Source organism: Galleria mellonella, unplaced genomic scaffold, assembly GCF_026898425.1.
Source record: "Galleria mellonella isolate WM207_F2 unplaced genomic scaffold, CSIRO_AGI_GalMel_v1 utg63, whole genome shotgun sequence".
NCBI classification, from domain to species: domain Eukaryota; kingdom Metazoa; phylum Arthropoda; class Insecta; order Lepidoptera; family Pyralidae; genus Galleria; species Galleria mellonella.
Window position 1 is genome coordinate 10,737,281 of NW_026442130.1, and position 23,637 is coordinate 10,760,917.

Below are 23,637 nucleotides of genomic sequence, written 5' to 3' on the forward strand. Positions count from 1 at the left end.
CTACAAAAGAAAAACTTATTAAGAATTTTTCTTAATAAAGTCAGTTAAAAAAGTTTAAATAAAATTGTAAGGCTTCAGTGGTCACCGATGTATGTATGCTTTACAAACATTTCCTAAAAAAATAGTACCTATAAACTTGCTCATAAATAATGCATTGTAAAACATTTGTATTCATAAATTCGTATTGTTCTATTTGGATACTGATAGACTGGATTAGTGCGGCTGCCAAACAAACCGAAAGCTGCTAAATCCCACATACTTTTTTGTTTCCTCTTGATGTTTTCAGTTTAGATTTTCCAGTCACTGACTCTTGGATCACAATCCCACTATTAGTAGGATTATGTAGTAATCTTAAATATTATGGGTAAAACATCGAGTACCAAAAACAAATTAATATTTAATTAGCCAGCGCTTTGGCTAACTTAATTCAGACAAGAGTATTTTTAAACCAAATCAATGCGCGCCATTTTTTTCAGTGTTGTCAGTAACTACATTAAAAATTTCCCAAATCAGGTCAAATTTTTCAATTTGAAATTGAGAACTATTTTTTTCTGATGCAATGTAAATATTACGTACATATAGTATTGTTTACAAATAAATAAAACGGTAGCTATTTTTAATGATTCAGAAACGAAAACATATATTAAGTATAGACTCGGATATACATCAGTTAATATAAACATACATTGTGATTACAAATCATTGTGAACCGTTTATAATGTTCTTTCAAATACAAGTATATTCGTAATAATTTTGTATCGTTTTTATCAATTTTACCTTTCATTATTATTTCACCCATATACTGAGCAAAAAATTTACATTATGGTAATATTATTCAAGCATATATGGATAAAAAAGTTGTTTTTGAAGAGGCATTTATATGGAGACACTTTATCTATATAATCTAAGATAGTAATACATGGTATTACAATAGTGTTATTTAGGTTGTTATTTACATGTAAAAATAGTAAGACTATTTACTAAGATTTAATATTATTCATTTAGGCCATTTTTCTCCTATAGTTACAACTACCCCTACTTACTACTTACAACTACCTTATGCAAATTCAGAATTAGGGCAAGTAATCCTTACCGGGATACACACCGTCATCTGCCTACATTCTACATCAATCTGTTTTCTTAGTCGCCCTTTTCTTACTTCATTTCGGGTGTTCCATCACCCTTATCAAGTAGAGAGGGCAAGACACCCAGTTACATAAGTTTAATAAAGACCAAAAATATATTATAGTAATATTAGCTGACTCGGCAAACATTGTTTTACCATATTACATTATTTCTAGAACTATACATGAAAATTTATCGTACTACAATTATTATATTCGATTTCCATCTTGCAATCCTATTGCGACATATAAAAATCGCGATTAAAAAATAGGGGTTGATCGTAAAGAGGTGAAAATTTGAAATTGTATGTATTTTTCAATGCTAAAACATAATAAAATAAAAATAAATGTTAAAAAATAAAAAATAAAATATTTAGGTGTGGATCACCCTTATCATTGAGAGGTATGAAAAATAGATGTTGGCCGATTCTCAAACCTACCCAATATGCACACAAAATTTCATAAAAATCGGTAAAGCCGTTTCGGAGGAGTTTGGTAACAAACACCGTGACACGAGAATTTTATATATAAGATTGTAAATGTAAAACTTTGTAAAAATATTTATATATCTGTTACTCGATCATGCTTTAACAGCTCAACAGATTTGGATACAATTTTATCCAAACCTAAATTATATACATAGATAGAGTATCCACATACAAATCATCGTCATCATCTCATACCTCAATATTATTAATAATCTATGTAGTTACTATTACACATCTGTATTATCTCGTAATTTTTATGCGGCTTGGAATAGAAACATTAGAATCATTGACTACGAGATGTAAAGTGGTCGCTTTTTATAAAGATGTTTTAAACCCGAATATTCTTGTATAATTTTTTCAACCGAAGTAAAAAAAGAACACAATTTAATTATTTTTTTTATTACCTCATAACTCCGTTATTTGTAAACCGATATAGACTTTTTTCTGAATGTATATTAATTCAAATTTATCAAGGGTTCCATAGAAAATTTATCAAAGTCGGTTTAGTAGTTTGTTTTCTTTTTTTATTCTAAATAACTGGTTATGTTTTTTTTTTTGTGAAAAATAATATTATGCATGTATGTATTTATTTATTACACATATAATAGAATAGAATAGAATATATACTAGTCGACCGTAGACGTAGAATTAAGCAAATAAATAGAAAAACAAAAACAATATTAATATAAAACAAATAAATAATAAATAAGGCACAACAGCAGAGAGCTGTTGAAATAACATTATGTCTATAAAGGCAGAGGAAGACCTAAAAAGACAAGAGTGGAATGTGTAAAAGATGATATGGCCAGAACGGGAATAAATGCGGAAATGACTGCAAATAGAGAAGAATGGAAGAGAAAAACACATTGCCGATCCCAAATAGTACCTAACCGGGATAAGAGTAGGAAAATAATGATACATGTAATACTCATGTTACCAACATTATACATAAATGTAGTGTTACATTAACACGGCACAGGGCTCATACATTTGTGAAATATGAATGTTTAAATGTGATAATAACAAGGTGTAAAATTAAAATTTGAAATTGAGATATTCCATTACGGAAATTTTCTTTTATCACGATTATGCAGCAAGTTTGTCTCCATTTCATGGACGATTTTCTGAGAAATAATTTATGAGTGAACTTAACGCCTACACGACTTAAGGCGAGTTTCACACTAATCAAATAAAGAAAACTTGCGAATTTACTTTACTCAACTTTCTGTTTATTATTTAGGTATGCTCTTATGTATGTACTATGTATTGTAATATTAATAAATCCTATTATGTAATAATGTAAATTTGAAGGGAAATCATATTTTTCGAAAATTTTATGTCACATTAATTTGTTATGTATAGAAAACCGCGTGAGAAAATACTACTCACTAAGTACGCATAAATTGATGATTGTGAATTTTTGTGAGTGATAAATTGATTTAGATTCCAAAATTCTTATCTTACTTAAAATTAGATCACATTGAGTTACCGTACAAGTTGGTACTAAAATCGTTGACAAAACCTCATATGAATTATTGTAATGTCTCTGGACAGAACACTGGTAGTTTTTGTCACGTGACCTAACCCTTTTAAGTTACTAAAAATTTTTAATATGCCCCAAGATCATTATTTAAATTAAAAAGTTTATATTAAAAAAAATACTACATAATTATATATAGTAATAGGTATTTTTATGTAGTAATAGGCATATAGTTATGTTTTCGAAAACTAAATTCAAAACCTTCTTTACCCGCGGTATGACCATTATAATTACAATTATTTGTTTTCTCGAAGGAATAAAATAAATATTTCTAATAATAACTTGATAATACGAATTCCTAACTCTACGATCTTCGTAATAAAAAATATCGCTTTGTATACACTATTTTTTAAGGTTACCAAATAGATGCACCCTTCTATGCGATACGATCCACTCTGGCTTTTCATAGGTTATACAAAAGTTTAAAATTAGAAAATTAAATTAAAATTAGAATGTTGTTTATAAAAACTTTCCATAAAATAACCGTGAAACATATATCAAAATCTAGTGCATTATTTGGAAGAAATTAATCTTTTTTTTCGCATTCATATACGATTATATATCGTGTTGTAATAAAAAAAAAGCTAAAAAATAGACAAAGGTGTGTAGCGAAATATCATCACCACCGCCAATAATCAAAGATAAATAAGATTAATCACAAAAGTATCGACTGCTGTGCCATGTCATGTGATCATAATATAAAAGGAAACAATCTATCTGTATAATATAATAATAATTAACAAAAGTAAATACGCAATAATCATAAACTAAATATGCTCTCACGGTTTTATCGAAATTCAAATGCTCATTAATGTTAGCTCTGTTTAGTTAAAGTTTTAATGAACTATTACAGTTATTACAAATTCATCAGGAAACTGTGGTATGGGAAACGTATTTACGGTGTTAATACAAACTAACGGTGGCCAATTTGTGTTATCGTCAGTTGAGAACTTTGGAATTTATTGGTATCATGGTTAAGACCGAATCACACTGAGAGCTAAACTAAGCGAACTGCGTTCACCTTAGCTTACTAAGCTTAACGTTCATCCGACTGCGCACTGCCTACTATACTGGAACTACCTTTTTAATAAATTTAAAAATTGCGATTAATTAGGAGACAAATATCCTAATAAACAAGTATCCTTGGTATCAGTCGATCATGTTTCATCATTTTTAATTTTCAACAAATATGCTCTATTAAAAAGAAAACAGTTAAGTTTCTTCTCAACAGATAACTTTCCTAACTAGCCTACTCAATTAAATTTACTTTTATTTGAATATAGAAGCTAAACACGATATATTTTTGTAATAACAAGACACAAGGTAGTATTACAAGCGGTTATTCATCCTCACACTAAGGGCGACATTTAGTTTTAGCTAACATTGCCGGGTAACGTAACTCACATAATCAGCAGTTAGTTCACTTAGCTTGGCTCTCATTGTAAATAGCTCTTTACGCCCCGGAGCTAGGGAAGATAATAGGGTAAATATATACACCTTTTTTTTTACTTCATTTTGTAATCAAAAACAAAATGTAAAGGAGTACCTATATACCTATGGGGAAATTTATGTTGAAGGATCTATTGGTAAATAATTGTTTTGGATTTTTAATTACTTCATTCTTGTTTAATTTCTTCCCGACAAAGGAATGGCGTATAAATCTTGGATAAGAATTTATTAATACGTTTGTCTGAAAAACGGTTTATTCTATTGTCACATTATGTTTTTTATGGGGTAGGTAGTGAGGTGAGTACCAAATATTTATTAAATAAAAATAGATTTCGACCTCTGTTTTTTATTTATACTGACGGTAATCAAATCGACGAATCATAGAAAACTGCCACCTAGAAATCATAATATAATATACAGAATAAAATGAAGTAAAATGGAATGTAATCGAGTAAAGTCGTATAGAATTGAATTTTATTGTTTTTCCATTTATATACAGTTAAGAACACATAACAACATCGTCCATACAATATAGATACATAGTGTGTTTATGTTAGATACACGATTACACATCGAATATTATATAGGAACAGCCATGATTACACTGAAATTTGAATTAGCAATAAGAAATATCATTAATGCAAACAGCGTTCCTATTAATTATACTGCAGATTAGAATCCTCGGCATCCCAAATCGATAAATGTCAAATACGATTATAGTAGATACGAAATTCGGTAATGAAGTTAGCAAATTCGTTATTCGCCAAAAATGTAATATGTTTAATACATGTCTATCTATAATGTCACGGTATATAGTATCATCATGTATTATTAGTTAAAAAGTGAGATTTCAATCTTTTCTTGAAGGAAGTAATGGAGGGACTATCCTGTATGTTAGAAGGTAGCCTGTTCCACAATTGCGCAGCATGAAATGAGAAGATATTTCCAAAAAAAATGGGTCTTACAAGGAGTAATACTTTTTTCTTTTCGTCATGGCAGGAAATTCACTTGTTCTATCCTTTACGAGATGGCCAACGAGACTTGAGAATCAAACACCTGTACTGCCACTCACCAACTCAAGTTATTTATATCTTAAAACAAAGACTTAAAATTCTATTCTTAGAAAGCATTCGGATGAACTGATGCAGTTTTAATGAATGAATAGCCAATAGCCGAAAAATGGTGTGGCTGTGGCCTAATTCAGACACACTCTTTCGGACGACAAAATAATCTCCCTCATTAGATACTGGGGTCGATTCTGAAGCTCTATTCTTTATTAGCGAAAACTAAAATTTTCGTTCGATATTACAATTTAATCATTATATTCTACTATTAAGTTATTTAATCTTCATTGAAACATTTTATAAAAAATATACTATCATGCCAATAAAGGCTTACTTTCCTGTGGTTTTCGTAAGAGGCAACTAAGAAAATTTTATGGTCGAGGGATGGGCGTCCCTCTGAAAACGTCACCAAAGCCTAACTGCGATTGCTTAACGCCTGCCAAGCGTGACAACTACTGGCAAATTCCTTCAAAATGGAAAGGCCTATGTTCAATAGTGGACAGTTAATAAGTTATAAGCTGATATGTTCATATCGTGCAAAGGCGAAATTCATCCACATAACAGCTGCAACTGTAACTCGTAAAAACAACATTTAGAAAACAGAAATATAATCAAATATTTAATAATAAAGTGCAAAGTATAGAGTATAGATTCTAATATTTTCAGTTTTTTTTTTTTTTAATGGATAATAACGGAATGATAACTCCGCCCGCGTCACGTTATATGCTGGCAGGCCACCAGTGAGAGATGAGATAGACGAGGATAAAACGGGTTCACCCATAATGACGAATTCATAAAGAGTTCATCAAGATGGAGTCCAGAGGGAATCGCGTGGAGACCGACCTGATGAAGTATATTATCAATAGGGCTGTTAGATCCCATTACCATCAATCCCTTTCCCCCTTATTATTATCAGTTTAGCTATTGGTGGTCCTTAACACAATACTTTCACTAAACTTCAATTATAAATCTTAATTTTATTAAAAGTTTAATAAATAGCGTTTAATTTAAACACTGCTTGAATATGTCTACAGCCTAATATTTATGTCCCATAAGGAGAAGACGAAGTTCAAAGGATTTAATTCGTATTTGTATATCTACATGGTATTTGAATATAAAGGTAAATAGAACAGTATGTAAATAACAGAGGGACGTCTCTCGTTGAATCCGTTTAAGATGTTTACAATTCAATGGTTCTTAGACCAAAGGTTGAGATATATATATATATATATATATATATATATATATATATATATATATATATATATATATATATATATAGTTATATTTTTGCATTACTGCATATTCGCATGAATACCGATCAAATGTGTGTGAACAGGAAGAGGAAGAGGGGTGGGTAGGTGGGATATAGTGGGTTGGATTATATATTACGGTGCACGTATGCATTCATTTATAACTGCATTTTTCATACTTTTTACTAGAGCTCACGCGCGACTTCGCCCGTTTGACCGGACGATATTTATTAACCTAAATAAAAGATAGGTTATGTCCTTTTTCATCATTACCAGAGGGAAACTTTGTACAAATGTCGATTGCTATTAAGAGGTCAAGTGTGTTTCAAAAAATAAATGATCATAAGAAACACAAACCCGTGCTATTTAAAAAAAAATTCGACCTGTAACGTTAGGTGAGACCCAACCGTGAATAATATTATTATTCTTCTCCATCCAAAGGTTGCCTGGAAGAGATCGCTTTTTGCGATAAGCCACCCATTGTTTTCTCAGTGTTATATTTTCTTATAACTGTTTGTATTTGTAATAAATTTACTATTATAATCGTATGGAGGAAACAATAAAGAGTGTCTATCTATCTATTTATTTCTTAAACTAAAAACAGGTACAAGGTTTGATATCTCATGTTAAGCAACAATTGCTTGCTTTAGGAGAAATCGCTCTTTTATAACAATTAATTACGTTCCATGGTCTTTGTGTTTTACCTTTTATTATTTAACAACTTGATGCTATGAATTTAGTTTTTTATAATAATATTTAAATTTTGCATATATCAAATCAAAAACATTGTCTTTGTATGAGTATGTCAGTGCACAAATAAAATCCAAGGCTTCGATATGACTTTACTCGTGTTATGCATTTGTACCATGAAGTAGAGACCATATGAATAATCTATACCTATTGTCGTAATTGTTTGTATTTATAATACATTTACATACATACATATATACATATCTGTCACGCCTGTCTCCCATTAGGGTAAATAAAAAATAAATAATAAATTTACTATTGTAATCTTATGGAGGAAACAATAAAGAGTCTCCTCCATAAGATTACAATAGTAATCTTGATAAAATAGATTACAATTGTAAATCTATCCAACTGTACCAAACCTACTAATTACTTCCTAGTATTATATAGACGTAAAATTTGATAGTATAAATATTCGGGTATTCTCCAGTACTACTGATACGATTCTTAAAATTCTTTCGCTGTTAGAAAGGTATGTTAGTCTATAGACTACTTTCTATTTTGATAAATATTTATCAAATAAATGTAATTTAAGTCGGCAAAAATTCAATAAAATGCCGTGCCCAGCCTAAACGGTTTGAACTGAAGGAATAGAGCCTATAGCAAAAATATTAATTACTAAAATAAATTAAATACTTTAAATACAATAATACAAAAAAAGTCTGCGACACCATATATATCTAAGTTTAATATCTCAGCCAAAAATATGATTTTAATGTTGAAAGTAAAATTAACTGCTTGAAAAATGTCAAGCCGATCATTTCAAAATCTTAGAGAATATGTTGAAATTCAAAATCTTAGAAAATGTGTTGAACAGGTGGTCTACCATGAAACGAAAATCCGAATTTTCAGACTTAATTTCGTGTTTTTGTTCGTACCAAAATCGACCCAGTAAATGAAGCTTAACATTTCGTTCATCATAAATCTTATCCTAATAGTCCAGAGGAATGATATTTTAACATTTTTAATAATTTTAAACGGCATGTATTATGTAATTTTAGCATAAAATTTCTGTTTAGTTCGTGCCCGAAATTTCGCAAAATATTTCATGGTAGGCCCTCAGGTTATAAGTTACAGAAACAAATATTGTAATACATCCGTACGAAGCCGGGGCGGGTCGCTAGTATAACAATAAACTCAAAATTAACCGTACAAGTGGTAATAGAAATGAAAAATATTTTTCCTTAATATTAATTTAGTTATGGGAAATTTTTTTGCGATAAAATGAAAGCAATAAATGTACAAGCGACATTATTTATTGAACAAATCCCAGAATAGTGTTGTGTAAATCCACATCAACGCATGTATTGAAATCCTGTATGATGGATAAAATGGCAATTTCGGATAGACTCTCAAAACCTTTATACTTTTGTTGCGGCCCGGTGTGACGAAAGCCACCGATGCCACCTTTGTCGTGAGTAGAGAAAATTTGCCAAATATTTTTTACTTTATTTGTCGAGAGCGCGCCGTCGCGTCAGCCGCGCGTTTTCTTTAGATTATAAAACTCTATACGCCCTCAACTAAAATAAAACCCAATGATAAGGAAAATTCGCCACGTTTCACGAGATATATTTTTAACAATATTGTAATAAAGAGAATCTAAAATCTGAATCTTTCTAGGACAATTTACGTTTATTGGATTCACTATTTTACTTTTGTTTCATTTCTAGGTTTCCACGCAACATTGTCTACACGAAATTTTGTTTTAAATTAGACTATGAATTGATATAAATTTAGTTTGTTAGTTAGTTAGTGGATATAAAAATATTTTATTTTATAAATCTTTTATCAAAATTCGTTTACTTATTGAAGTAGATATGATTTGTTTAGCAATATCTTCATAGATATTCCTATATATAATATTAAAGGGTTTGTATAAAACCTACATTCACTTTGATGTGTCTTTGACTTATTTATGCGTAGAATGACGACCGCGGGTACTATCTTTAATCTACATATATATTTATATACCTACTTATTTACGAGTATCTACACGTCAGCTCGCCTGGGCTAAGTCGAAACTGTAACAAATTAATATGCTTATACAATAATATTACATTTTATTTCAACTAGCAATATTGCCAATAAATAGAATATTATATTCTCAAAGAGATTGCTCTTTATGAGATACAAATTAATTATCTTATTAATATAATAAAATTGTTACTTGACGATGTTATTAGGAGATATTTAAGAAAAAATAATATGATGGGTTTTAATAAGACTAATAGATACCAATCTGTCAGCCTTATCAAAAGTCTATCTATCTGCCTGTCTGTTTGTCTGCCTGCATTTATGTCTGTATATATGTTTGGTTTGTTCCAGCATCACGTAAAAACTACTGCATCAAATTGGATGCGATTTTTACAGTTATATTTCTGAAGGTCTAATTAAAACTGGTGTATGTTTTATCCTGATACGCCATCTAAAAGAAATTAGTCTTTCATTGATTTTCCTATTTCTGAAGTTCAGTCGTACGAAGTAGCAGGCTTGAAGCTGTTTAATAATATATTTTCTTTGTTACCAGGTTATGTGCGTTCAATATTGGCCTCCAAATAAGGAAAAAGATGAGACATACGGTGATATAAGTGTCGGAATAGTTCAAGAGGAAGAGCTTGCTAACTTTCACATACGGACATTCAGATTATACAAAAGTGAAAAGAATGTAAGTATTTCTCTCTCTCTCTCTCTCTCTCTCTCTCTCTCAAAAAGTGCCATTATTTATCTATAAGGGTTAGTCATTCCTTATCATGTTTTTATCACTTTATCCCTTTGTCTTTTTTGTCTATTATTACATAATAAATCATCACGGCTCAAACAATATCATAAATAGGTATCATACCATATTTATTGTATACTAATTTTTAACAGCGACTTTCTTCGCGCCACCGAGATATATTATTTTATCAAGATTAAATGTAGCTTATGTCCATTTCAAGTACACCAAATTTCATAACGATTCGACAAATCCAATTAAACTATTTATTTGCTGAATACACTATTACAAAGGATTTTAATATTACAGCATTTATCCAACATATCCAGCCCGCATACAAGCATGCAAAGTTATACATTTTAACTGTCAAATGCTATTATTAAAGAAATAGTTTTAAAAAAATTTAATAATAACATTTACTATCTATATAACAATTCAGCAATAATTAAAAAATAAATAAATAAAAGAAAATACATGTCATTACATGATCCAACTACAAAACATGTCTAGATTACTTTTTTGAATTCTACGAGTATATATTCTTTTTACACTATATAAATAGTGACCTCTTATTGAACGAACAAACTCACTTTCACATTTTTAATATTAATAGATATTACAACTTGGCTGTTCAAAATAGAGACACTGTTATAAAACTCTTATTCTAGACTTAAAACGACAATTACCTTATCTGTTTTTTATAGGTGGTGGTAGAAGAACGGTTTATTCTCCAGTTTCATTACACCCAATGGCATTCACATACGTGTCCATTCAGCAATGCACTCCTGGAGTTTAGAAGACGGGTCCGAGCAGTGGTCGGGCGTAGGTTGGCTGCCAATCCGGCTGCTGGTCCAATGGTCGTACATTGCAAGTAAGTTTCTGTCAAGAGGCACAAATAAGGTCGTCAACATCTCGTTAAGGAGAATGCAGACTATCTTATACAGGGGATGCAGGTCTCAAACATACGTTCTTTACTCGACCGTCATCTGCCAGGGCCTACCGTCTTCGCGACAAAAGGCTGTTGTTCTATTGTCAACTAGTACCAAACTAAACATTTCTTGTACTACGAGTTACCGTAGCCGTAGCGCAGGCTCTGCTTTGTTTGAGAACTGTTATTGAAAATCCGGGTTTCCCTCATAAATCATATCGTTGACTTAGCGTACATATTCCCACATTTTCGGAAGTCATAATGACAAAGAAAAAATTAGTCCCTGAATAAGCTTTATCAGAGAGTCGCTTTTTCTATATATAGCATATTGTGTTTTTAAAAACTCTTTAAATACCCATTTGGTAATAATTTACAATATTCGTTACTTTAGTCCTTCTTTGGTTTTATTCAATAGAATATAATCATTTATTATTTCATATCATGTTGCTTTATTTTTTTGAATATTTCTAGTGATGGCGGTGGTCGATCAGGAGTGTATTTGGCAATAGATGCAAACTTAGAATTGGCTGAAGAAGAAGACTGCTTCGATGTTTTCGGTTATTTGAAGAAATTGAGACAATCTAGAAAAGGCCTTATAGAAAACGAGGTTAGTGCAGCATGTAATTATAAGGAATTACTACAGTCTTCTCTTATACTAGGATAATTCGTCAATAATAAGTGTAACAGATTACTATGATGGCTATGCTGTAGTATGCATTATACCTTGCAGGTCTTATGGACTAAAATGTTATTTATCCCTTTAAAATAAGAGTTTCCCTTAAGTTTCAAGTTGTTTAAACCATGAATCTTGAAATGGTAACCGAGCTCACTTGAGAGAAAGTGGTCGCAGTCGCCTATAGACATAAACAGAATCATGGACATGACAGAAAACACTGTGATGACCTTACACACACATATTTTCCCATGTTATGTGAAACGGCCATGCAAGCAGAGCTGTTCATTAAAAAAAAGTCGAACAGAGATACGCAAGCAGTTCCCCTCTTATTGTATAATTAAAGAATGGCCTATATTTTCGAAATTATATGTATAAAAATTATTACTTATTAATAAAAATGCATTAACTTATGGTTTATTTTTAGGAACAATATAAATTCGTTTATGATACATTAGAAGAACATGTCGTTTGCGGAGTGTCATGGTTCCCCGTGTCGGAATTGTCACAAAGACTGAAACAGAAATCGCAAAGAGACCCAGTATCTAAACTGAACGAGTATCAAAAGGAATACCAGCAGATATGCAAACAGACACCAAGATTTACTATAGGAGACTGCGCTGGAGGCCACAGAGGAGACAACAGGGAGAAGAACAGAGACGTTCTTGTTGTACCTCGTAAGTTATAGTCAGTGCTAATGTGTAAAATTTTGGTATTCCTAATACTGGTAATTCTCAGAACTCTTCAAAAATACCAGGATAATTTAATGTAGATTTATGAACTATTTAATTATTCATAGGTGACTGGTAAAATACCGGCTCGAAACTTTCTATTGAACTCGAACTTCGATGCATGGATATTTAAATATAACATCTACATGAATGAAACGCTACAGTGTAATCAAGATAAAAAATAGCCTATAAATTGAGAATTGAAAAAAAATCCCGATTCCAAATACGTGTGTCAATTTAAAAACGTTTGGTTGACTCATTAAATTTCCGGGCAGCTTGATACAGGATTTTATTTGGAGTTTTTCTTCTCTTGCATTAATATTTATTCTTCTTTTACACACAATAAAACACACACATACAATATATACAAAGAGGATTTATTGCTTGGAAGCAACCTCTATCAGTGAATCGTTACACTGTATAGAGAAAGTAAAGGCCGAAGCAGTAAACTAGATAATCAAATCAAATCCTTACTAATATTGTAAATGTGAGTAGGTTTGTTTGTCTGTTACCTGTATCATCATAAAATTTGAGGTAGTATCGAAGAACTTAGGCTACTTTTTATACCTATGAATCAATATACCTAGGGCACATAAATCTAAAACTAATTTTTACTAATATATAAAGAGAAAAAGTTTGTTTCATTGAACGCGTTAATCTCTGAAACTACTAGTCAGATTTAAAAAATATTTGATGCCTCACTTTTTTAGGAGGATTTAGACCAAAAGAGTATTCAACATTACAGTATGAGCACGGGTGAAACCACGAGATTCTATTTCATCCTGTAATAATATTAATATCCTGGAAAAATACACCCTGGAATAAATAATAACTAGAGTTCCATTTATTGATACATCGGGTTTGTATTTAATGCCGCATTGTGCAAACATGGAACCTATTTACGTTTCGGCCCTTTTTCTTTTGCCATTTGTCCTGGATTCCTGTTAGATTAAATCCAATACTTCGGGTATAAGGCTTGACTCGAGATCGACTAAATATATAGAAAGTACAATGGATTAATATTTAGCCGTGCTTCGTCCGCATAACCGGGACATCTTAATTAACCAGGATGAAAATAACTTGTTCTTTTCTATCCCAAATACTACATGTATATCAATTTTTTTGATAACTGTTTAAATGGTAAATGTGCCAAGAGATAACAAACATACTCACAGATTTTTAATGTCAACTAATACCACCAAACAAACAAACCGAGCAAAACTGGTTCTGCTCAAGTCTGGTTTTACTCGGTTTGTTTTTTAACATAATACATTTTATATTAATGTAGCTTTCTATAGGTGAAAGAATTTAAAAAATCGGTTTAGTATTTTGTTTAGTTTGTCCATTACAAACAAAACTCTTTCCTCTTTGTAACATTAGATTAGATAAGGATTGATTCCAAAGCCAACGAAAAAATAAAAAGGTTCATGTTCTTGTTTCCTTTTACAAGTCCATCTTAAAACCTATATGGTTATATGGCATACAACTTTGGGGAAGTGGCTCTACGAAAGGGCCCAAAGTGTTATCCTGAGGACAATATCACATCTATAAAGGAATAAATACGTAAGATAAGAGAGAAGATACAATACGAAACGAAACAAAAAGAATTACTGTAAAAACAAAGTACACAGAGTGCCTTTGTAATCACCAAACCAATTGACCACACTATTATTGGACCGGTATTATCCCGAGCCTAAAAGAAGAGTTCTTATATAGAAATTGATACTTATAAATATCGCATTAATCCTAATAGTCTTGCTGCTGGTGTACACACAGTATAGGTGTATGCATATAACAAAATTGCTTATAGTTCTGAAATTGACTGCACATAAGGAAAATGAAGTAAAAAAATATGTTCTTGTTTCAGCTGACAACTTTCGTCCATACTTAACTTCGTTCCAAGGAAACAGTTTTACGGATTACATCAACGCAGTCTTCGTGGACGTGAGTAGAGTAAACGCTATTGTCTCGATTCAACATGTTTACCTAAATTATATTACTTAATCCAAACAAATTTGGAATAGTTTGTTTCCTAAACTGAACCGTGTTGTAAACGAATCTGGGACCCCATTAACCTCGAGAAACCGAGCTTACAAGTATCTATTTTACTTTGTATTCTATAAATTCTGTTTTCAAACACAAGACTGTAAACAAATCATTATTTATAAAGCTTTTTAGATTTTTGGGCGGTTGTTTTTAAACTTAAAATTATATATTTAATTATTAACATGATTATTTATTTATTTAAAAGAGCCCGATATTTCGACTCTGTTAGAAATCATGTCATGACCACAGTTTAACTGATGGAAAACGGATAAAAACATGCCCATTGGTTGAGCATATCAGTTTACCCTCTTTCATCAATATCCATTATAAATATATATCTGCTGATTAAATTTTTTTTTTATACAACTTAGAATGGCAAACAAGCTGACGGCCCACCTGATGGAAAGTGGTAACCGTCTCCTATAGATATGAGCAGTACCATGAACATAACAGAGTATACGGTTTCGCCCATGATACCCCCCATGCGTTGCCATTCCTGAGGACACAGGTGCTATTCCTCTGTACCCAGTAAATTCACGCCATATTTAAACCAAACCCCTTTAAACCAAAACACAGCCATGCAAACACAGTTGCTTCACGGTTGAAACACGAATGGGACAGAGGTACCCAAGCAATCGACTTTTGTACAAAGTCTCCCTCTCATTTATAAATAAATAATCGTGGTTAGAACCTTTTTATTATATGTACTTAATGATAATACTTTTTAACTGATTTCAAAAAGAAGAAGATTCTCAATTCTGAGAATCTGAATGTCTATATTTTTTTACGTTTGTTACTTCATAACGCTATCAATTGTAAATCGTTTTGGTAAATTCTTTTTTTCAAGGTTGAGAGATTGTTTATAGAGAGTAGCTGCTCCCTATCTGTAGGTCTCTTTCAATCCTAAGTATAATATAATAAATTAAATATATAGAACACTTCTATTGTAATTATTTATCTAAACTTTACTCACGTTTTATATGCGGAGATGCCCAACTAGTTTCGAACTCAAGAGAAGCCCTTATTTATGAGCGTGGTTGAAGGCTATGTCGCAAGTAGCACATAATCCGGAATAAATAATTACAATATAGTATTACTCGCGATAGTTATTATTCAACATTATAATATTTCTCTTATTTTGCAGGGATACACGAAACCTCGGGAGTATATAGTCACAGAATGGCCTCTGGTTAGAACACAAGGCGAGTTCTGGTCTTTAGTGTATGACTACGAATGCGCCGCTGTGGTAGTTTTATGCGTGCCGCCTAAAAATTCTGTAAGTAATTTTTTCATGTAACCGTTTCAAGCAAAACACGCTCTTAACAATTTGTAGCTTTTCTAGTGCATATCCACTTAAAAATATACTGTAATAATACTCAATTTACTAATTATATCAAATAACTACTGCATAGATAATTAAAGTAATACATTGAGTTCTTATTATTATAGTATATTTTATTATTTTATTTTTTGTCAATTTTATTGCAATTGCAATGTCTCAAAAAGATGTATTATTATTTTTTTAAGAATTTACTTTTAATGTTCAAATTGTTAGACTTAAGTTCAGTGTCATTAAACAAAGTAGACAAATTTAAGTCACATTCACCAAATAACATGAATAACAACGTATATTTTTTCTAGCAACAATTCCCTCCATTTTGGCCCGAGGGTCGACATTCGAAGAAGTACGGACCAGTTTTCACGATAGACCACGTATCCCATAACCACTACACTAATATCAAAACTTGGATATTTAGGATCAATAAAAAGGTAAGACCCCCTCCGCCCCTCCCCGCCCTCATACAGGTATAAACAGTATAGGACAAACCCAATAGATGATGAAGCGATAACCCTTTCTTACAGCAAGTCAGCCGTTTGGTTCCCGCATAGAATGGACCACCCTTTTCTTTCCTATAGGAGTCATAAAAGCAGTCGGTTTTTTGAGTTTAATGATTCAGAGTTGGGCAGCACCATCTTTCTTAAATCATCACCAAAGTCTAACTGCAAATGTTAACCCGCCTGCCAAGCGTAACAACTATAGGCAAAACTACCCAAGGAGGAGGCCTATTTTCAACAGTGGATACTTAAATGCTGATAATGATGATCCTAACTTAACATGCACGATAAGTATATAAATATTCACTCACGCGAACATTCACTAGCACGAAGCCAGCGAAATTATAATAATAATTGATGTTAAATAAGTATTTTCTATATAAACGCGCTCCATACTCCTACTTAGCTACTCCTATATAGCTACTTACTAAACTTTACCTTTTATTGGTATTAATCTAGAAATACACTATAACATCAATTATCATCAACAATTATGAAATCTTTTTTTTATAAACAGATCGTATCACTCACCGAGTTAATGGCTGGCGTTAAAGCTCCACCAAAAACCGTACAGCTGTTCCAATTGACGTGCTGGCCCATGGGCCATAAGGTGCCTTCGTCCACCAACTCGCTGGTCGAGCTCATGAACATGGTAGAACGGTGGCGGCAGCGTACAGATTATGGGCCCGTCTGCGTTGTATCACCGTGAGTATTACATACAATTTAAGTTTAGATAATTTACAAAAATGCTTATAAAATTTATTACTGACAGTGATGGTAAACAGTTTTCAAATTTATATTTAGTCACTTTTAAAAAATATTATCACTTGAAGCTTTCGTGCTTCGATGAGCACATAAAACCCTCGCTCGATAAGGTCCTTTATGAGGTCATTTATGATAAGAGGCATTTATGTATAAAAAAGAGCCCTAAAAACTCTTAACACCATAGAGTGACTCTGATCAACATCATCTAATTTGCGTTCATGTACTGTAACAGAGACGGACGTAGTCGTGCCGGTGTTTACTGTGCTGCCAACGCGTGCATCGAACAAGTAATTCAACATGGCGAGGTCGATGTTTTTCAAGCGGTCAAGACAGTACGGCGGCATAGACCGCAACTGGTTGAAAATATGGTCAGTACCTATATCAAATAAAAAAAAACTAGTTCCCATAAAATTCTGTGAAAACTAACTCATGCGTAACTTTATTCCAGACTGAATACAAATACTGCTACGATCTCGTGCTACATTACGTGCTTCACTACTTAAATAAAGACATGAATGAAAAGAAGTGAGAGTGCGAACTCAAAGACGAACTCTGGTTCATCGAATTCGGGCGCGGTGCAGCACTACCAACTACTCCAGAGGAGACCAGTCCATCGGCGGCACCGCGTGAACGAACACGTTCGCGACCTGCGCGTCCTCGCCGTGGCCTATCGCTCGACCGCTTGCTGCCAGCCACGCGGCCGCCTCTACCACATGCTGCTACCGTAGAAGCGCAACCTCGTCGGCCGCGTCGTGAACGCCCTCCTCTGCGCCGTTCAATCCGCCTTGAGGACGATGAGGCTGCCGCCGAAGAACGCCGTCGCGTTTTTATCCACGGTCCGCGCGCCCCCTCATTCGACGAGGGTGACGCAAGCGATGAGCACGATGAATGTGAATGCGGCCGCGTATCGCTCGAACGTTCTGGGCCATCGGCCGAAACGCCAGATGAGGACGAATACGAACCGGAGTTCGCCACATCCCCTCCCCCCACCGTAATGCCGCCACCAGATCTGCGTTCGCAGCTTCGCGGTGTTTCCTCTGACCGCGCTCTTGTTGATCGGCATGATGGACCGGTCACGCCTCGCGGGCCTGCTCGTGCACACTCCCAAGGAGTTTTTGAACGTCGCCTGCCAAGAATCTATAAATTTGGACTAATGGATAAGTCTAAGAGAGCAAGTTCAAGTGCACTTTACGAGCGAACCGACCGTTCACCGACTGAGGCATTCTACAATGCAACAGGCTCGACTCGACTCAGCTCACAGGAATTATTTGAGAAATTTTGTTCAGAAGAATTCACATCTCTATATGGCCGAGAGGATTATCGACGGCGACGTCCACCACATTCAAAGTCTACTGGCAGTAGTGGATCGGATGTACGTCACGAGCGAGTCTGTTGTCGTCGCGCACCTTGTGGCTCTCAACCAGCGCTAGCACGTCGCCATGGATGTCAAATTCCACGATCTGATCGTTCCACTGATTCGGAAGAGACATCGCCTCGTCGCTCTGCCCCTCGTCCTATACCATTGGATTCGGATGAAAACCAACCTAACGATTGTTCTCGGTCCGCGCCACTACTGAGTCCTGATAGATTTGAGGCACGCTTTACTTTTGATATTTCTGAGCACAGTGAAGTCACTAGCAATCGTGATGAAACGCCCTCTGACGCTACCGAGACTCGTAACCTCACACTCTACGAGGAACCACACTCGGATCGGACTAGTCTTTGTGAACTTTATGATGCTGCATTCTCTTCTCACAGACCTTCATTTAGACGAGAAAGCTCTCGACGTCGCGGTGGTCCTTTTGATTTAACTGCTCTCGATTTCCGGGCTATCGACGATGAGAGCCCTCGCGTTAGCCGCCGCACTTCTCAGCGCAGCATGGATGATACGTTACGTCAAAATTCGGAAACGCGTAGCTGGGCATCCGATTCAGTATTTACAACGCCTGAACGACGTCCACCTGAAGCATCTTCACCATCGTCAGTTGACACTCGACACTCGAATACAGTCCCGGGAGATTCTCCCAGAGCTGAATCTGCAGCAGCCGACTCGACCGTAGCGGACACAACTGTTGTCGAGGAAGAGGTGCCGAGCGTCATAGAGCGCTCCGAGTACGTACTGGCTCTAAGACTCGGGCGCATCGATCTCGACGACGATATGTTATCGGAGAGAGCATTATCGACACCGGTGGGTGACGGTGCCAGGTTGTCTAGCCGGCCGTCTATGCATAAATTGGAACCGATCGAGCCCGAGCGCCTATGTGGTGGTGCAGGTGGCAGCGGCGGGCGCAGTGGAGGTAGCGAGGGTGACGCGAGCAGCGTACGGTCGACGGTGACAGCGCGGCGAAGACGCGGCGCGAGCGAACCGCCTCGGCGTGCGGCGCGCTGCTTCCCGCTCTGACTGCGGAGGGCGGCGCTGGCCCCCGCGCCGCGCCGCAGCCGCCGCCGCGCACCCCCCTCGTGCCTTCTCGCCGCCGCGGTGGCCGCTGCCGCGCGCGCTCGCCGCCGCCACTGCGCGCTGCCGCCCGTTCGACGTCCGCGATCTCGCGCTCTACCTATCGTTCACTTAGACGCTCGTGTTATTTTTAGACTTACGAGAGGGTCCTGTGTAGTTATAGTTTAGCGGACCCGCCCCTACTCTAGTGACGTCGAATTAATATTTCATCCATGTAATCGTTACCGATCCTAGTCTTCACTCGTTCACCTACACGTAACTGCCAAATTTTCTAAAAAGGTCGTGTAAGTTTACTTCTACTTCTACTGATAGTGTAGCGCCGTCTATTCGGCGACATATAGGTAGGCATAGGCAGTGCCTAGGATAACTACGTGCGTAGAGCGTAGATTCTAAATTTCGTAGATAGAAATTGATCCCGGGGCCGGCCGCAGGCGCCTCGGTCGCAGTCCACGACTGACAGGGTCATCGTTTAGTAAATAGTACCTATTAAAAATATCTCACACTGACGCCTGCTTTCATCGATAATGCTGTAGCCTTTGTGCAAGCTTCAGTGTGGAATGAATTAAATCATCTTCTTAAGTTGTATCTGATTGGCAATGGGTATTAAAGTTGGGTAGTTTATGTGGAACCAAATGTGTTAGTATACATAATGAGACCATGTACGTATATTCTATTGTCAAACAGATAGACGCGAAGGCATGACTAGATAGAGTAGTATAAATCAATTCATTTGGAAGTTTTATGTGGTTTTTTGAGCTAAGAAGCTGTTAGAGGCATATTATTTTATTTATGAAGTAGACAGTCAGAGATTCCTGCTCTTTTAGCAGACTGGACGTGACTGTTTAATATTATTTATGCAGTTATGTAATTTTCCCAAAAGTATCATTATAAATGATTATGTTATAAAAATTTTGATGTCCATAAAATGTCGGTGTTATAAAAAGTTTGTAGTTTATTCCAATATGTTAATAGCTTGAAAAAAATTGTATTTGTAATAACATTATTATAATTGTAGCTTATATTTTTCTGAAACATGAATAAAGTATATATTCTTATTACGTGTTACTTTATATGACAGTACCTAATGTATAACCACGTCATATTACTTATATATAAGATTAGGTTTGTATTGAAAATGTGCCAATTTTTCCATGATTTGAATTTTAAGATATGTTTTAACTTAGAGTTATAAATAATTATATATATTTATTGTGGGCTCGAAGCTCTTCGTTTCTTAGATTGATAAGGAAAACTTCCAATGTTATTTAATTTACTGATGATTGTAATATTAACTGCTGATTATATTTAAATATTTTAGTCCTTCCGTAAAAATATAGTGTATTTTATTACATATTTTTAATAAGAATATCGTAATGCTAAGTTCCGTTTTTGTTGTTAATTTAATATTCTATAGGACAGTTTTTTTTTTTTAATAAAAATAGACAGTGTTTTCTTTATCGCATAGAGTAGTAAAATATTTATTATTATTTTTTTACTGTATTTGTTCCCATTTTAGTTAAAAAGTTACCTATTAAAAATGGCAAAAATTTATAAAATATTTAACACTTAAAAAATATAAAAAATTAATACACCTTCTCTGTTGTGACAAAGAATGAAGGTGTACAATGAGCGCTATTACGATCCGGCATAAATTTATTTTTAATTTGTTAATACATTTCCCTTTCTTTGATTACGAATATTAATTATAATAAAATCATGCCATGACATTCAACTATTACATAATTATAAACGCGCCCGATATTTCGATCCTATAATTTTTTCAATATTGATGATCGACCGAATAAATTAGAATCATTTAGAATGGATATTTTTTATCCATATAGTGCTTCATTTTTTTTTTCTAATACCAGAGAATTTATTTCCCAAAGCAACTACTTCCTTTCTAATAAAAAAAGAAAACTTTTATTTCCACGTTGCCATCTACATTACTATTACGTGTCAATGGCCTTAATAATTACACACTGTACCTACGCCTGATTTATGAATCAGGCGTAGTATCTAGACTCATTATCATGTTTACGTTTTTTTTTATGAATAACAACGCACAACCTGAGCCAAATCTTATTATAAAACCTACAATAATTAATGTTGTCTTCATTTGTAATATCTGTAACGTTTTATAGTGAATTGTAAAAATGTGCTTTGAATACTAGTTATTAAGAAATGTTTAGTTCAAATATTTACCTAAGGTACAGTCGCCCTCATAATAAATACGCAACCATACATACTCGTAAATATTATTGACACAAACTATCCATTATAAATATGCTATAGAATGTATTTTTAATAGCATTTACATCCCCTTAGTGTATAGGCGACTGTTCAAGAATTTAAAAGACATAGATTTTTATTATTATCCAGTGAAAAAATAAGACAGAAATCTCATTACTTGATACTTAATTTAACAAACAAGTACATACTTATTACTAAAGTTGGGTAGCACTCTTCTTCGATGCAGTTGGTTTATTTGCAGATGTATAGATGACGGAAAATAACTTGAACATTATTTTAATACCATGAAACATGTAAAATTGTTACTGCGCAAACTTTGTCAATAAATAAATATTAATTTTGTTCAAGTTGTTTGCGGCAAACAATACGAAATATGTTCCTGTTGCATACCGTGTTTAGAATTATACATTCAATTTTGCACAAGTTTTGTACAAACGCAATTTAATATATTGTAATCCGTCACAGTAATTGAAAAGAAAACTTGAAATATCTGTCTTATTTTAATATCGTTTATCTCCAAAATATTATTTTAAAAATTTACCTTTTTATTATTTAGATATGTAGTGATGGTGTTGTAAATGCTTTATTGTAAGTTAAAATTTCATGTGGACCATTATTCGATGTTTTTTTAGTAATAGCATATAATATTTATAAATATGTGAACAGAATGATTTTTTTTATAATTAAGTACCTACAACGTTTTTACTGTATATAAATAATAAAAATCTCGCCGCACCGACCATCTTTTATGTAAATAATAGAAAATTGAAAGAAATATGTAGTCGGAAACGTTGCTCCGGGTAAGTCAGTACTGTAGTATGTACTTACACCATAAGATAAATTTGATTTAAAAAATTATTTTTAATCTTTATTAAAAAAAATTGATTTTTAATAAAGATTAAAAAGATTTATCTTAAAAAAGACTATCAGTCCCAGTTTTTTGAAAACATAACATTAATAATAACAAAACTTAACACTGTTTAACATTGTTGTGAAAAAAAAATATCATCTTCGTCACCAATGTAATGAAAATTGTATCTGGATGATGTCTGTACATATAAGATATTTAAGAAAAAAATGTATGAGGAGTCTTAATGAAAGCAAAAGAAACTAATACAATAATTTTTAGAAAAATTTGTCTATCTTTCTGTTTGCCTGTATGTTTGTTTTAACATCACGCAAAAACTGTATGAAAATTGGAAGCGAATTTCACAGTTGTATTCCTGATGATGCAACTTAAAATCTGGTGCATGTTTTATCTTGATATACCGTCTTGAAGTGTTCTACTTAATTGGATTTCCGACTTCTAAAATCCACGCGCCTGAACAAACGGACAAAAATAAGTCATAAAAATAATAATGACAATGGTTATTACTATTATTATTATGATCACTACTTCCTATGCCACTGTGTTAGGTTGACTGGAACAAATCTCTTTTAGAGATAAGTTCGCCTTTTCTAACTTTTTATTACTGTATGTTTTAGTGCAATAAAGAATCTATATATAGATTGCCACTTTGTCTAAGTGAACTCAGTTATTAGACGATTGATATTTTTCATACTATT

At 33.6% G+C, this 23,637-nt stretch overlaps 1 protein-coding gene across 4 annotated transcripts in view; it reads left to right on the forward strand.

Annotated features, from left to right (window-relative positions):
• LOC113521893 (receptor-type tyrosine-protein phosphatase kappa) overlaps nucleotides 1–17,950 on the forward strand; it is a 207,966-nt gene extending 190,016 nt beyond the window's left edge. For all 4 annotated transcript variants that reach the window (XM_026907551.3, XM_031909825.2, XM_031909824.2 and 1 more), the window contains 10 exons: nucleotides 10,196–10,333; nucleotides 11,089–11,255; nucleotides 11,784–11,919; nucleotides 12,413–12,662; nucleotides 14,584–14,660; nucleotides 15,907–16,038; nucleotides 16,404–16,532; nucleotides 17,116–17,303; nucleotides 17,596–17,731; nucleotides 17,812–17,950. In XM_026907551.3, coding sequence (XP_026763352.1) covers nucleotides 10,196–10,333; nucleotides 11,089–11,255; nucleotides 11,784–11,919; nucleotides 12,413–12,662; nucleotides 14,584–14,660; nucleotides 15,907–16,038; nucleotides 16,404–16,532; nucleotides 17,116–17,303; nucleotides 17,596–17,731; nucleotides 17,812–17,892 — 1,434 coding nt within the window. In that variant the 3' untranslated portion in view covers nucleotides 17,893–17,950. The remainder of the gene's footprint in view (nucleotides 1–10,195; nucleotides 10,334–11,088; nucleotides 11,256–11,783; nucleotides 11,920–12,412; nucleotides 12,663–14,583; nucleotides 14,661–15,906; nucleotides 16,039–16,403; nucleotides 16,533–17,115; nucleotides 17,304–17,595; nucleotides 17,732–17,811) is intronic.
• The last annotated feature ends 5,687 nt before the right edge of the window (nucleotides 17,951–23,637 follow it).